This window comes from Chiloscyllium punctatum, chromosome 11 (genome assembly GCF_047496795.1).
Source record: "Chiloscyllium punctatum isolate Juve2018m chromosome 11, sChiPun1.3, whole genome shotgun sequence".
NCBI classification, from domain to species: domain Eukaryota; kingdom Metazoa; phylum Chordata; class Chondrichthyes; order Orectolobiformes; family Hemiscylliidae; genus Chiloscyllium; species Chiloscyllium punctatum.
This window is the reverse complement of record NC_092749.1, coordinates 6047135-6062809: the sequence shown is the minus strand read 5'-3', so window position 1 is coordinate 6062809 and position 15675 is coordinate 6047135. Positions and strand designations below refer to the sequence as shown.

The 15675-nt window shown below is 42.2% G+C and overlaps 1 protein-coding gene across 5 annotated transcripts in view; it reads right to left on the bottom strand.

Annotated features, from left to right (window-relative positions):
• The window catches only part of LOC140482696 (immunoglobulin superfamily member 3-like), a 43900-nt gene that overhangs the window by 17762 nt on the left and 10463 nt on the right, over nt 1-15675 (bottom strand). For all 5 annotated transcript variants that reach the window (XR_011961777.1, XM_072580219.1, XM_072580221.1 and 2 more), the window contains exon 3: nt 3484-3828. Coding sequence is in view for 4 of the 5 variants with exons in the window: in XM_072580219.1 (XP_072436320.1) it covers nt 3484-3828 (345 nt within the window). In the remaining variant the exon portion in view is untranslated. The remainder of the gene's footprint in view (nt 1-3483; nt 3829-15675) is intronic.

Sequence of the window (15675 nt, the reverse complement as noted above, 5' to 3'; positions counted from 1 at the left end):
GTGTTGATGGAAAATATTCAGCCTGGAATCCGGTTACTAGTGGTGTGCCATAAGGATCTGTTTTGGGACTACTGCTGTTTGTCATTTTTACAAATGACTTAGACGCAGACATAGGTGGATGGATTAGTAAATTTGCAGATGATACTAAAGTCGGTGGAGTAGTGGGCAGTTTGGAAGAATGCTACAGGTTGCAGGGGGACTTGGATAAACTACAGAATTGGGCTGAGGGGTGGCACATGGAGTTCAAAGCAGCTAAAAGTGAGGTGATGCAATTTGGGAAGAATGACAGGAAGGCGGAGTACTAGGTCAATGAAAAGATTCTTGGTTGTGTGGATGTGCAGAGGGATCTTGGTTTTCATGTATATAGGTCCCTGAAAGTTGCCACCCAAGTGGATAGTGCTGCAAAGAAGGCATACGATATATTAAGTTTCATTGGTAGAGGGATTGAGTTCCGGAGGTGCAATATCATGCTGCAACGATACAAAACGCTGGTGCAGCCATACTTAGAATATTGTGTACATTTCTGGTCCCCATATTTCGGGAAGGATGTGGAAGCATTGGAAAAGGTGCAGAGGAGATTTACCAGGACGTTGCCTGGTCTGGGTGGAAGGTCTTATAAGGATAGACTGAGATTCTTCGGTCTGTTTTCATTGGAAAGAATAAGGCTAAGAGGGGATTTGACAGAGGCATACAAGATGATCAGAGGATTACATAGGGTAGACAGTGAATGTCTTTTTCCTAGGATGATGACATCAGCTTGTATGAGGGGGCATTACTACAAATTGAGGGGTGATAGATTTAAGACAGACATCAGAGGCAGGTTCTTTACGCAGAGAGTGGTAAGGGTGTGGAATGCCCTACCTGCTAAGGCAGTCAACTCAACCACATTAGGGAGATCTAAACAATCCCTAGATAACCACATGGACAATTTTGGGATAGTGTAGGGGCGCGAGCTGAGAATTGTTCACAGGTCAGCGCAACATGTTCTATGTCGCTTTATTCTGAGATGATGCCCTCTGGTCCTAGACTCTCCCCTGAGGGGAAACATCCTCTCAGCTTTGACCCCATCAGGCATCTCATGAATCCTGTATGTTTCAATGAGATCACCTCTCATTCTTCTAAACTCCAATGAGGGGAAGCCCAACCTGTTTAGCCTTTGCTCAAACGACAATCCGTCCATACAAATGATCATCTCAGTGTAATTGCACTGAACTGTCTCTAATGAAATGATATCTTCTCAGGAATAAATGAACCAGAACTGTTGATACTACTGTTCATGTGGTCTCCACAGCATCTAAAAATTGCAGTAAGACTTCCTGACTCTCATACTCCAACCCCGTTGAATTGAGGGCCAACATTGCATTAGCTTTCCTGATTACCTGCTGCCCCTGTGTACAAGCTTTCTGTATTTCACACACTAAATTCCCCCCATTCCCTTTGTGTTGTAGCTTTCTGCAATTTCTCTATAAGTAAAAATCTGTTCTTTTGTTGTCCCTTCCAAAATGAACAGCTTCCCATTTCCTTGCATGTCACTCCTTTTGTCAACTTTTCCCCACTTATTTAACCAAACAATATCTCTTTATAAACTGTTTATATCCCTCTGTCAAACTGCCTTTCCACATATTCTTTCTGTCATTTGGAAATTTGGCTAAAGTACATGCACTTCCATCTGCCCAGTCATTCATATACATTGTAAAAAGTTGTGTTCCCTGTAATAATGCCTGTGAAACCCCCACTGGTCATGGGTCATCAATTTGACAAAAAAGCCCTTTTCCCCACTCACTGTTTTCTGCTCATGTGCCAATTCTCTATCCTTGCCAATGTCTACCACCATGGACTGTTCTCTGATGACTTAACCCATTGGGAGGTACTTTGTCAAATGCTTTCTGGAAGTCCAAATACAACACGTCTACTGGTTACCCTCTATCCATCCTCATTGTGACTTGCTCAAAAATCTCTGATAAATTAGGACATGATTTCCCTTTCCAGAAAGCCCTTGTTGACTCTGCTTTATTAGACAATGTTTTTGGGATCTTCCTGTGTGTTTTTCCGTGAAACTAATGCATGTCATTGATTATAAATTATGTTGGGACCTCTTGAGGTTCTGAAAGGTGCTGTTTAAAAATATTTTAGTTTATCCGTGCTCTTCTTCTTAAATTACTGTTGAAAGACTGGGACAATGCTGAGAAGAATTTGCAATGGAGTCTCACTGTTATGATGCAAGGTGTGTGTCTGTGTGGACAGCTGTGACTCTGTGGTGTCCCAGATACTGAGGTAGAGAAAATAGTGAATTGTAAGGATGGTGCTGAGCAAATTCATAGGGGCATTGATAAATTGGTCCAATGGGCAGACACCCTGCAAGATGAAGCTAAGTGGAGAGAAATGGGAGGTAATGTATGTCTGTCTGGGAAGTACAGAGAGATAACACAGGCTCAATGGTACAATGTTGAGGGGAGTACAGGAACAGAGGGACCTTGGCATTCAATGCATGGTCCTCTGAAGGTGGCCAAGCAAGTTCAAGCAGTTGTTCAGAAGGCTGACAGGATCTCTGGGTTTATAGAGAGAAGCACAGGATATAAAAGCAAGGAAGTGATATAACTACTCTACAAATCATTGGTCAGGCCACATTTAGAGTGCTTTGTTCAGTTCTGGGCAATTTGTTTATGGAAGGATGTTAATGCCGTGGAGAGGATTCTGTGATTCTATTTATCATAGATTTGGAAATACAAGCGATAATTTCTAAATTTGCAGATTACTCAGTAATTTCATAAATGATAGATTAGTAACTGACCATATCGGGCAAAGCAGCTGCTTTTTTGACACCACTTCCACAAGCATCCAGTCCCTCCATCACCAATGCTCAGCAGCAGTGGTGAGTACTATTTACAAGATGTACTGCAAAAATTCACAAATATGCTAACATAGGACCTTCCTAACCCATGACCACTTCTATCTAGTAAGACAAGGGCAACAGATACATCGGAACACCACCAGCTCCAAGGTCTCCTCCAAGCTACACACAGTCCTGACGTGGAAATATATTGCAGTTCCTTCAGTGTCACTGGGTCAAAATCCTACAGTTACCTCCCTAAGGTCATTGTGGGTCTCCCCTCAGCACAGGGACTGCAGCAGTTCAAGATGGCAGCTCAGCACCACATTTTCATGGGCAACTAGGGACAGGCAATAAATGCTGATCCAGCCAGTGAGACCCATATCCTACAAGTTAATTAAAATTTTAAAGAAGTATTTCCATTGAGTTTGAGAAACTGGTCAATTCTGATCCAAGGAGAAATTGTGAAAGAATATGAATTCCTCAATGTCATGCCTAGGGAGGATTCACAGCTCCATGGAATATGGGTCAGAGGTATGCTGACAACATCACAACCTGAGGTCTCCAATCCTGTCTCCTCTCTATTGGGAATACTGTTACTGAGTTCACTGTTTTGATGCTATTTTTTATAAAACAAATTTTCATATACTTACCTGTTACAGTCAGCTGGGATCCATTCCCACTGATATCTCCCCAGACTTTACAGTAATAGACTCCAGTGTCATTGGGCTGCGCGTTTGTGATGGTCAGAATGAAGGTTTCATTGGAGGAGTCTCTGGAAGATTGGAATCGCTCAGGGAATCCTATGCTCCATCGTGTGATGTTCCTCGTGTCATGAGTTAAACCCCACTGCATGGTCTTCCCTGGTTGTTCCCAATACCAATGAACATCGGTGTGTGTCACTGCAGCGTTCTTCATGGTGCACTGTAACCGAGCAGTGTGACCCTCGGTGACACGTTCCAGGCTTGGAGACTGGAGAAGGACTGGGACATTTGCACCTTTAAGAGAAAACGTGTGAATAAATTAAAATTAGCCTGAAGTCTGGTAAGTATCTCAAATATCTAATAAAAACATATGAGTCCATGTTCATTTGGGTATTTTCTCAATTTATTATCAAGTTCCCAATCTGGAAAACTTTGCCACTTTCTCCTCATTCATAAACTTGTTACTTCTTTGTCCCGACCCCCAGTCACTGCAGAATCCTCCCAATCTTCTCCCCACACTGCCTTCTTATTTCCTAATGACTCAGTCCCTGTTTATTTCTTCTTCAACACTCTCCATGAGCTTTCTTCATCCTTTACAATGCAGCTCACAGAACTAGAGGTCTCTTCAAACTCAATGTCATCAAAACCCTCCTCAAAAAACTCCCCCAGTTCTATTTGTATTCCCTGCTCCTGCTACTGATTCTCCATCTCATATCCAATCCTAATGCTGTCAAAATGAACTTTTCAAATCCATCCAGTCCAGCTCCCAGCTCACAGCATTGAGCTTGATTCCTGCTGATCCATTGCTGGAGTCAGACACTGTCTCACTGGCTCCTAAATCACTGAATCGATCTTCCATTCTCAGCTTCCAATTTCAGCAGAGCTTTGTCCCACCCAATCTCTAAAACCTTGTCCAGATCTAAAACCCCACAGTTCTTTACTGCTCCAAAGTTTGATTCTCATCCACTTCCTAACTCCCAACCATCTTCAGCTGCCTGAGGCTCTTCTCTCAAACCTGTTCCCTTAATCAGATTGCTCTCCAACTTCCAAATCTTTCGAAACCCAGCATTTTGACCAATATGTGTATCATTCTCCTGACATTGCCTCTTTTGGATTTTGCTCAATATATATTTTTGTGAAATACTTTGATAGCAATTTTATTTTTAGTGGTGTTATGAGGTTCAAGGTGTATACTGTACCTTTAAGAGAGAACGAATGCTGTTCTGCCCTGAGAGTCTTACAAGCACCTATGGTCTGACTAGAAGATAGTCTCAAAGTGTACTGGAAAATTGAAACTATGGAACATTTGGCTGTGAAATGGATATCTGAGTTGGTTGCTGTTTTGACAACAATTTGAATTTAAAGAATCAGTTAAAATTATGCACCAGGATACTAAAACACATCTGAGTTTGAATTTATTGTTTTGACAACCTCAAACCAATGAGATGATGTGAGAGCGGCGATATAAAAAAGGCAGCTTTTTGAAAATCAGACAGAGCACCTACCATCAACACAGATCCAAGAAATTTGGAAAACCTCTCCATTGAAAGTACCTTTTTAGATGAAACATATTTGGAGTAAAAAGAAAGAAGACGGCCCAGGGTGACATTCAGCCAGAAGGTGACAGACTCCGAAGACAACAGCTGCTGTGTGGTATTGAAATTAAGTTGATGTAATTTTAATAAGTGTTTTATTGGAACAGCATATTATTATAGAATTGGAGGCAGATAATAAGCAGTTAAGAGAAAGGGAGCTTAGAGTTGTGAATATTATTGTTTAATGCTCACTTTTAGAGTTAAAGAATAAAATGATATTATTTTCATTAAATAGCAGAATTTGGGATTTCTCTGTCACTCATATTTTAACAGATTACGTGACAAGTTGAGCTTTTCTGAGTGTTTGGTTTAATTAACAGACAGGCTCAATGCTGTGTTGTAACAGTTTCTGGGCACGGCTCTGAGATTTGAACAGGTTTAGACAGATCCAGTCTGAGATTTGGACAGATTTGACCAGATTTGTGTTATGAAAGATCCCAGCAGATTTAAACACTTGCTGATTAGTGTCCTAGATCTTTAAATAAAACTTAGGTGAGACAATTCATTTAATTTCAGTTACTTGAAGTTGGTTAAATGGCTCTTAAGATTGTTAAAGAAGTTTTGGAGTTTAAGATGCTTGCCAAATTTGTCAAGAAAGTTTAGAAAATCAGGGGAAGGGCATATGTTTAGAATCAGCAAATAGGTTAGAATTAGGTTTAACTAGGGACAAAAGGAGAGCTGAAATTGTAATGGAGTTAGTCAAGCACTTAGCTGTATCAGTGAAACAGACAAGTGCAGTTAAGTTAGAAAAATGTAAATTCAAATTGAGAGAAATGGAGTTAGAAGATAAAGAAAGGGAAAGAAGAACCATAAGAGAAGAAAGAAAGAGAGAAAAGGAGACAGAAGTAAAAGAAAGAGAGAGAGGAAAAGATAAAAAGTGAAGAAAAAGAGAGAGAAGGTTCTTAGCTGAACAAAGTAAGAGAGAGAAGGAAAAGAGAGAGAGGGAGAGAGAGAGAAGAAAAGAAAGAGAGAAAGAAAGGGAGAGAGAATTTGAACTTCAGAAGTTGTGAATTTGGCAGGAAAGTCAAGTTAACAGGATGGAGATGAAGAGAGATGTAGTGATACATAAAATATGTTAAAATATTGCCACATTTTGATGAGAAAGTAATCAAAGCCTTCTTTATTTCATTTGAAAATTTTGCTAGGCAGATGGAGTGGTCAGAGAATGTGTGTAATGCTAGTTCAGACTAAGCTGGTCGGCAGTGCTCGTGATGTTTCTTCAGCGCTGTCAGCTGAGGGGTTAAGAGATTTTGCGATGCCAAACAGGGTATGAATTGTTACCAGAGGTGTATAGACAGGGGCTCAGAAACATAAAGCAGGAACCAGGTCAGACTTTTGTTAAGTTCGAAAGAATTAAACATTGTCATTTTGATAGATGGGTACGGGTCTTAAAAATAGATAAGACCTATGAGGCTCTAAAAGAGATTATTCTGCTGGAGGAATTAAAAATCTCACTTCTAGAAATGATAAGAATTCATGTGGGTCAACAGAAATCTCGGGAAGTGAGAAGAGTGGTGGAGATGGCAGATGGCATTGGTGCCTAAGGCAAGCTTCTGGCAAGAATTTCATCCTGTGAGGGATAGAAGTTGGGAGAAGGGGAGATCCTACACTACAAAACGGAGATTAGAGCACACTGGTAATAGTTTACCACAGGTGAAAAATGAACCGCAAGAGGGTGATAAGGAGGTGAAAGGCTTCAAGTGTTTCGACTGTGGTAAAGTGGGATTCATAAAGTCACAGTGCTGGTCGATAAAGGAAGGCACTGTGGGAAAAGATTTAGTCAAAGAGGATAAGCCAGTGGCATTTGTGGAAATAGTAAAGGAAACCTGAAGAAGAGCCGAGGAGCTGCAGGAGTGTGCGCAGACCTGGCAGGGGCTGGGTATTGAGTTAGCACCCGATCTCAATAAAGACTTTGTCTCTGTGGGTAGAGTTCACTCAGGAAGAATGGGGGAGAAGAGCAAGAAGTTATAGTTTTGAGAGATAGGGGATCTAATCAGTCTCTATTCATTCTTTTATCATAAGAGCTGAATGTAGTTGTACTCTTTCTGGCATGTTATCTGAGAGAGTGGTAATCTGTGGAATAGATGGACAGAAAGTTAGTGTTCCCCTGTGAAAGATCAGGTTGGAGAGCCAACTCAAGACTGGGGAAGTAACAGTGAAAGTGATTAACAGAGTGTCAGTTCCAGGAATACAGTTTGTTCTTGAAACGACTTAACAGGAATTGTTGTGGATAAGCCAAAGGAAGACCAGGGAAGTGAGGAGTTAAAAGAAAAATACATAGACCATAGAACAGTACAGCGCAGAATAGGCCCTTTGGCCTTCGATGTTGTGCTGACCTGTGAACTAATCTAAGCTCATCCCACATCACCATCCCATCATCATCTATGTGCTTATCCAAGGATTGTTTAAACCTCCGTAATGTGGCTGAATTAACCACACTGGCAGGCAGGGCATTCCATGCCCTTACCACTCTCTGAGTAAAGGACCTGCCTCTGACACCTGTCTTAAATCTATCACCCCTCAATTTGTAACTATGCCCCCTCCTACAAGCTGACACCATCATCCTAGGAAAAAGATTTTCACTGCCTACCCTATCTAATCCTCTGATCATCCTGTATGTCTGTATCAAATCCCCTCTTAGCCTTCTTCTCTCCAATCCAAACTGCTAAATCACTCTCAATCCCAATCACATTATAATTGCCCGTGCCTCATTGATAATTCTTGCCCTGTGACATGTACCTATCCCTTTCCATTGCTAAATGAAACATAACTGAACTATGATCACTGTCTCCAAAGTGCTCACCTGCCACTAAATTAAACACCTGGCCTGGTTCATTACCAAGTACCAGAAGCAGTGTGACCTCCCCTCTTGTTGGCCCTTCCATGTACTGTGTCAGGAAACCCTCCTGTACACACTGGACAAAAACTGATCCATCTGATGTATGAGAGTTGTAGCATTTCTAGTCAATGTTGGAGATGTTAAAGTTCCCCATAATGACCACCCTGTTCCTTTCACTCCTACTCAGAATCGTTTTGCTGATCGTCTCCTGCACATCCCTGGAATTCTGCAGAGCTGTATAAAAAACTCTCAGCAGTGTGACCTCTCCTCTCCTGTTTCTAACGTCAGCCCATATGACCTCAGGAGACGAGTCCTTGTCAAACGTTATTTAAGCGACCATTATACTGTCCTTGACTAACAAGGCCAAACCTTCCCCTCTTTTTCCACTTTGCCTGTTCTTAATGAAAGCTCTAATCCCTGGAAGCTGCAACGTTCTTTCCTGACCCTGCTCTATCCATGTCTTCGAAATGTCCACAACATCGAAGTCCCAGGTACCTATCCATGCTGCAAGCTCACCTCGCGTATTTCGGATACTTCTGGCATTGAAGTAGGCACACTTCAAACCAGCTTGCTGTTTGCCAGCACATTCCTGAGACCATGAAATCCTGTCCGTGTCTTCCGTACTCTCATCCTCCTGTGCACTGGAACTACACCTCAGTTCCCATCCCCTTGCTGAGCTAGCTTAAATCCACCTGAATAGCATCAGCAGATTTCCCACCCAGGATATTAGTATCCCTTTGGTTCAAGTGAAGACCGTCCCACCTTCCCCAGTATCAGCCCCAATTATCCATGTACCAGAAACCCTCCCTCCTGCACCATGCCTGCAGCCATGTTTTCATCTGATATCTCTCACTATTCCTTACCTCGGTATCACGTGGCACGGGTAACAAACCAGAGATAATAACTCTATTTGTTTTAGCATTCAACTTCCACCCTAGCTCCCTGAAGTCCTGCCTTACACTCCTATCCCTCTTCCTACCTTTGTCATTGGTACCTGTGTGGAATGTTTTCAGGCTGTGTGGTAACAAGATCCCACTATCATAAGCCACAGTAAGAAGCAAAAAAACTAAAGAGAAAGATGAAGTAGTTGAGGTTCAATTAGCGCACGCTCTGTTTGATGTAATGGTGCAGGAAAAACCTAGACAGGCAGAGAGTCAGGCAGAAATACTAATCCTGAAAGGCTAATCGACTTGCAACAGAAAGACGAGACGATAAAAGATATATATGTTGATGCACACTCAGAAAAGGAGTCAGAATGTATTCTTGAGGGTTATTATATTAAAGATAAAATCTTAATATGAAAATGGAGATCACAGCAGGTTAGTGCAGAGGGGAGATGGGCAGAAATTCACCAGATTGTGTTGCTGGTAATATCCAGACAGGAAGTGATTCGGGAAGTACACAAATTACCAGAAGGAGGTCACCGAGGTGTGAGGAAGACTCAGGCGAAGATACAAAAGCATTTCTATTGGCCTGGAATGCACAAGGATGTGGTTGAATTTTGCTGAACATGTCATCTGTGCCAAATGCTAAGCAAGTCACATGCAGTAATAAAACCAGCACCTTTGTTGCCAATTCCTGCATTTTAGATTAGATTAGATTGGATTACTTACAGTGTGGAAACAGGCCCTTCGGCCCAATAAATCCACACGGACCCTCCGAAGAGCAACTCACCCAGACCCATTTCCCTGCACTCACCCCTTCACCGAACACTACAGGCAATTTAGCATGGCCAATTCACCGAACCTGCACATTTTTGGACAGTGGGAGGAAACCGGAGAACCCGGAGGAAACCCACACAGACACGGGGAGAATGTGCAAACTCCACACAGACAGTTGCCTGAGGCGAGAATTGAACCTAAGTCTCTGGCGCTGTGAGGCAGCAGAGCTAACCACTATGCCACTGTGCCGCCATTGAAGAACCTTTCATGTGGGTTATGATCGATTGCGTTGGTCCCCTCCGGAAAACTAAAATTGGGAATCAGTACTTGCTAACCATAATGGATGCGTCTACCAGATTGCCGGAGGGCAATTCCATTACAGAGTATAAATATAAAAAGTGTGGGAGAGGAGTTAGTATCTTTCTTCTCATGGTATGGCCTATCCAGAGAGATTCAGCTGGACCAAGAGTCAAATCTTACTTCTAGGCTATTTAAGGAAGTCATCGATAGCTTAAGCACACAGCACTTTTAATCAAGTGCATACCATCCTGAATCCCAGGGAGCTTTAGAAAGGTGGCATCAGAGTCTGAAGACTATGTTAAGAGTGTACTGTCAGGATTACTCAAATGATTGGGATAAAGGTATCCCATTCGTATTGTTTGCCAGTAGAGATGCCCCAAATGAATCGACTCAGTTTGCTCCCTTTGAGTTAATATTTGGAGATGAAGTGCGAGGGCCATTGAAATTAGTTAAAGAAAAATCAACAGGACCGAAGTCAGAGCTCTCAAATTTGGATTATGTATCTAAGATGAGGGAGAGATTAAATCAGGTAGATGAGTTAGCTAAACAGCAGCTGAAGAGGGCACAGCATAAAATGAAGCTATTGTTAGTTCCAATGATGCATTAGGAAAAAGGTACTTGAGGGGGGACCTGATTGAGATCTTACAAAATTATGAAGGATATTGACAGGGTGGAAAGAGATAAGCTTTTTCCAGGGTGAGGGATTCAATACTGAGAGATCACACATTCAAGGTGAGAGGCGAAAGTTTTAAGGGGGATATATGTGGCTAGTACTTTACATCGAGGGTGGTAGGTGCCCAGAACGCGTTGCCAGCAGAGGTAGCAGAGACAGGCACGGTAGATTCATTTAAAGTGTGTCTGGACAGATGAATGAGCAGGTGGGGAGCAGAGGGATACTGATGCTTAGAAATTGGGCGATGGGTTTAGACAGTGGATTTGGATCGGCTCAGGCTTGGAGGGCCGAATGGCCTGTTCCTGGCCTGTAAGTTTTTTTGTTCTTTGTTCCTTGAAGCAGGTGGCAGATAAAATCTCTAACAATTGGACATTTTCCCGTGGGGATGATCCATTAATATTGTTGACAGTGGTAGGAGATCCCTTCACAACCAGGTCTAGTGATCCCTATCAAACTGAGGAAAAAATAACTCAGGTAATCTATCTGGTAAAGATGCCGGATGGAAAAAAAATCTGTATCAGGTATGTCATGTGTATTTGTTGAAACCTTATTATAATGGAGACAGGAAACTGGAGAAACAGATGTTAGTTACTGTCCCGCAGAGTGAGGAATCAAATCCGGATATCTTGGAGTTTGATGTGCCTCAAAACACATTAAATAATGAGCAAGCCGTTGAGAAGTGGGATAGATTAGTGAACTATCTGTCTCAGGAGCAAAGAGCTCAATTGAAACGTTTGTTGCAGCAGTATGAGGACACACGCAGAAATTAGATAGGGAGGACTCAAACTGTTGTGCATGATGTAGAAGTAGGGAATGGGGATCTAATAAAACAACACCCCTACAGACTTAATCCTTTCAAAGCCACACAGGTCCAGAAGGAAGTGGATGTGATGCTCAATAAAGTTATCATTGAATCCAATCGGAGGTAGTGAAGTTCACCGATCGTGCTAGTTCCCAAATCTGACAGGACTGAACAATTTTGTGTGAACCACCGGAAGGTCAATGCCATAACAAAATTGGATTCATACCCAATATCAAGATTGGAGGATTTTATAGAGAAAGTTGGACAAGCCAGTTACATCACAAAGTTGGACTTACTACATAAGTACCTTTATCAGACATAGCAAAAGAAGTTACTGCATTTGTAATCCCAGATGGGCTATATCAATGCAAAGTGATTCCTTTTGGAATGAAGAACGCACCGACTGCTTTCCAAAGACTCATGAACAGAGTTGTGGCTAGATTAAAGCAAACTGTGCAGTTTATCTGGATGATGTAGTGATCTTTCGTGAGTCATGAAAAGATCACCCGGTAAAGTTAGCAGAGCTCTTTGAACGATTGCAAGAAGCAAAACTGGTAATAAACTTAAAGAAATCAGAATTCACAAAGGCAGAGGCAACATTCTTGGGCATAACATGGGTCATGGAAAGCTGACCCCAAGGAATGTGAAGATGAAAGCCATCGAGGAATATCCACGACCATCCTCAAAGAAAGAGGTGCTTCAATTTTTGGGGCAAGGTGGATTCTACCAGATGTGTGTTCCGATCTACAGCAGCGTGGTAGCACCGCTAACAGATTTACGAATGAACACAAAATTTCAGTGGACAGAGCAATGCCAGGAGGCAGTTGACAATTTGAAAGCAATATGAACCACTGCACCAGTTTCAGCTACACCAAATGTTGTGAAACCATTCAAGGTTGCAATTGATGCTAACGATATAACAGTTGGAGCTGTACTGCTACAGGAAGATGATGATGGAATTGAATGGCCAGTTGGATCCTTTTCAAAGAAACTGAACACTTACCAGAGAAAAAATTCTGCCATTGAAACAGAATTATTGAGTTTGGTACTGGCCTTACAACATTTTAATGTTTATGTGATGAACAATGTGTCGGAGCCAGTTGTGTGCATGGATCACAATCCTCTTGGAATGATGTAAAGACAAAAAAATTGAGACTGTTTCTTTGGAGTTGTTTGTTACAGACGTTTGATTTACAAATTGTACATGTTGCAGGATGGAAAAATGCATTAGCAGATGCCTTATCACGGATTTAAAGGACAAAGTATTGATAAAATTGGACAGATTCCAATGTTATATGTATGTGTGCAGACATTAATATGAACTTAGATTAATGACCCATGTATTTCAGTGTCATGGGATTAAAAATGTTTTTAAAAAGGCAATCATTTTCATTGTGATGGTTTTTTCTTCTTAAGTGGTGAGATGTTGTGAAGTTGAAGGTGAGTACTGTACCTTTAAGAGAGAGTGAATGCTGTTCTGCACTGAGACCTAAAAGCACCTGTCATATGGCAGTCTCAGGGTGTACTGGAAAATTGAAAATATGGAACATTTGGCTGTGAAATAGATTCCTGAGTTGGTTGCTCTTTTGACAACAATTCCTGCCTCAGGCGACTGACTGTGTGGAGTTTGCACATTCTCCCCGTGCCTGCGTGGGTTTCCTCCGAGAGCTCCGGTTTCCTCCCACAGTCCAAAAAATGTGCAGGTTAGGTGAATTGGCCATGTTAAATTGCCAGTAGTGTTAGGTGAAGGGGTAAATGTAGGGGAGTGGGTCTGGGTGGGTTGCCTTCGGCGGTTTGGTGTGGACTTGTTGGGCCGAAGGGCCTGTTTCCACACTGTAAGTAATCTAAAAAAAAATTCGAATTTAACCAATCGGTTTAAATTATGCCCCAGGATACTAAAAACCAATTGCGCTTGAATTTCTTGGCTTGCCAACATCAAACCAATGATTCAATCCACTATTGGGAATATAAAAAGGCAGGCATTTTGAAAATTGGACAGAGCATCTGTCATCAACACAGATCCAAGAAATTAGGAAAACCTCTCTATTGAAGATGCCTTTTTATATGAAATATTCAGAGAAAAAGGAAGAAGACGGCCCAGGGAGACCTTCAGTCGGAAGATTACTTACAGCATGGAAACAGGTCCTTTGGACCAACAAGTCCACACCAACCCGCTGAAGCGCAACCCACTGAGACCCATTCCCGTACATTTACTCCTTTACATTTCACTATGGACAATTTAGCATGGCCAATTCACTCAACCTGCACATTTTTGGATTGTGGGAGGAAACCCACACAGACACGGGGAGAATGTGCAAACTCCACACAGAAAGTCACCTGAGGCAGGAATTGAACCCAGGTCTCTGGCGCCGTGAGGCAACAGTGCTAACCACTGTGCCACCATGCCGCCCACGGCACAGAAGACAGACGCTGAAGACAACAGCCAGTGTGGGGTTTTGAAATAAAGCTGATGTAATTTTAATGCATGTCTTATTGGAACAGTGTATTGTTTTAGAGATGGGGGCAAATAATAAGCACTTAAGAGAAAGGAGGGGGCTTAGCGTTGTGAATAATTGTTGTATAATATTGATCTTTAGAGTTAAAGAATAAATTGATATTATTTTCTTTAAATCGTGGAATTTGGGAGATCTCTGTCGGAACAGTGGAACTATTTCAATGCAGGTTGTTGTTGCCTCCACCTGTGATGTGTTTCAGGCGATTGAATTGAAGATAAATCATTGAGTCTTTATGGTGACTCTCAAGTGGAGATCCATCACACTGATCCCACAGTGAGTGGATCCAGAATGTGAGCCAGACTCCCTGAATCTGTTTCAAACCAGTGAAAGTCATTAGAGAGGGAGCATCAGGGAACAGCAAGTCCCCAACCAGCCCATGGGACTATTTCAGAGAACTCTGGGAAATGGGACCAGTCAACCGCTTTCCCAGTCTTTCCCTCCCATGTTTTTTTTGTCTTTATCTGTCTGTAGATGTATGCAAGAGGAGTTTATAACAGAGTTAGAATATTAAACTGTAGAGGGATATGGTGAAGGTTTGTAGGTGTTAATGAGTTGGTGCAGTCCATTCATCTGCAATGAGTAGTGATTCTTGTGATGTTCTGGCACCTGGTTAGTGCTCTCTGTGAACCTGGTACCAAAAAAAAGTTAAAAGTGGGATTTACGTGCTTCTTAAAATCGTGACCATTTGTGATGCCTCCTGGATTAGTGGGTCATGATTTCTAGAGCTCTACCGAGGAAGAGGAATAAGGTTAGGAGGCATGGCCAGGATTGATTTGAAAGAGAAGCAATGAGGATTTGGATGTGTTATTAGTGAACAAAGTAAGTGAAGGAAAGCATAAGGTTTGCTTCTGCATTGAAGACTTGGCTCTGGAACTGGCAAAAGCTTTCCTACAGCTGACAGTGTTTTTATTGATGGTCTTCAAGGAACTTTCCAAACCCACGTTGATTGAGTTGGTGAATAAACCGAAGGTAGCTTTACCTGACAGAGCTGAGAAGGTGCAGGCATTTGAGGAACTGTCATGGCACTTGGTTTTAGAGGAAATAAACTGGAAAGGAAGTGATCTGGGGAGAGAAACATTGGAATCCAGTCATATTGAGTTCATTTTATACCAGCTTGAGTCTAAGGAGAGATGTGAAATGAAAGCGTATGGTACTGGAGAAACTCTACAGGTCTGGCAGCATCTGTTTTTAGAGAAAGTGAGTTAACATTTCCCACTCTTCCTGCCTGCCATAGGGGTATCAGAGGGATTTACAGCTTAGTGATCATCAACTCCCACAGAGAGGGAGCGAGTGACAGCGAGGGAGTGACAGAGAGGGAGTGAGAGAGAGGGAGCGAGTGACAAAAATGTGTTCAAAAATGTGCAGGTTAGGTGAATTGGCCATGCTAAATTGCCTGTAGTGTTAGGTGAAGGGGTAAATATAGGGGAATGAGTCTCGGTGGGTTGCTCTTTGGAGGCTCGGTGTGGACTTGTTGGGCCGAAGGGCCTGTTTCCACACTGTAGGGAATCTAAAATCTAAACTCATTTGGCCTCATTATGAATTTATCTTCCTTGGCCATTGGTCCTGGAGTGGGACTTGATCCTAGGGTGTCTGATTCAGAGGTAAGGACTCTGTATGTATTTAGGCTGAACTTGTATCAGCCCTTTGTTCCCGTCCAATTGGAGTTCTGTGGCAGTTGCAACCATCATGTTATAAAAATGACAGAGAGCCATTGAAGATGATGCAAAATAGCTCTGCAAGCATGAAAGCAGACCC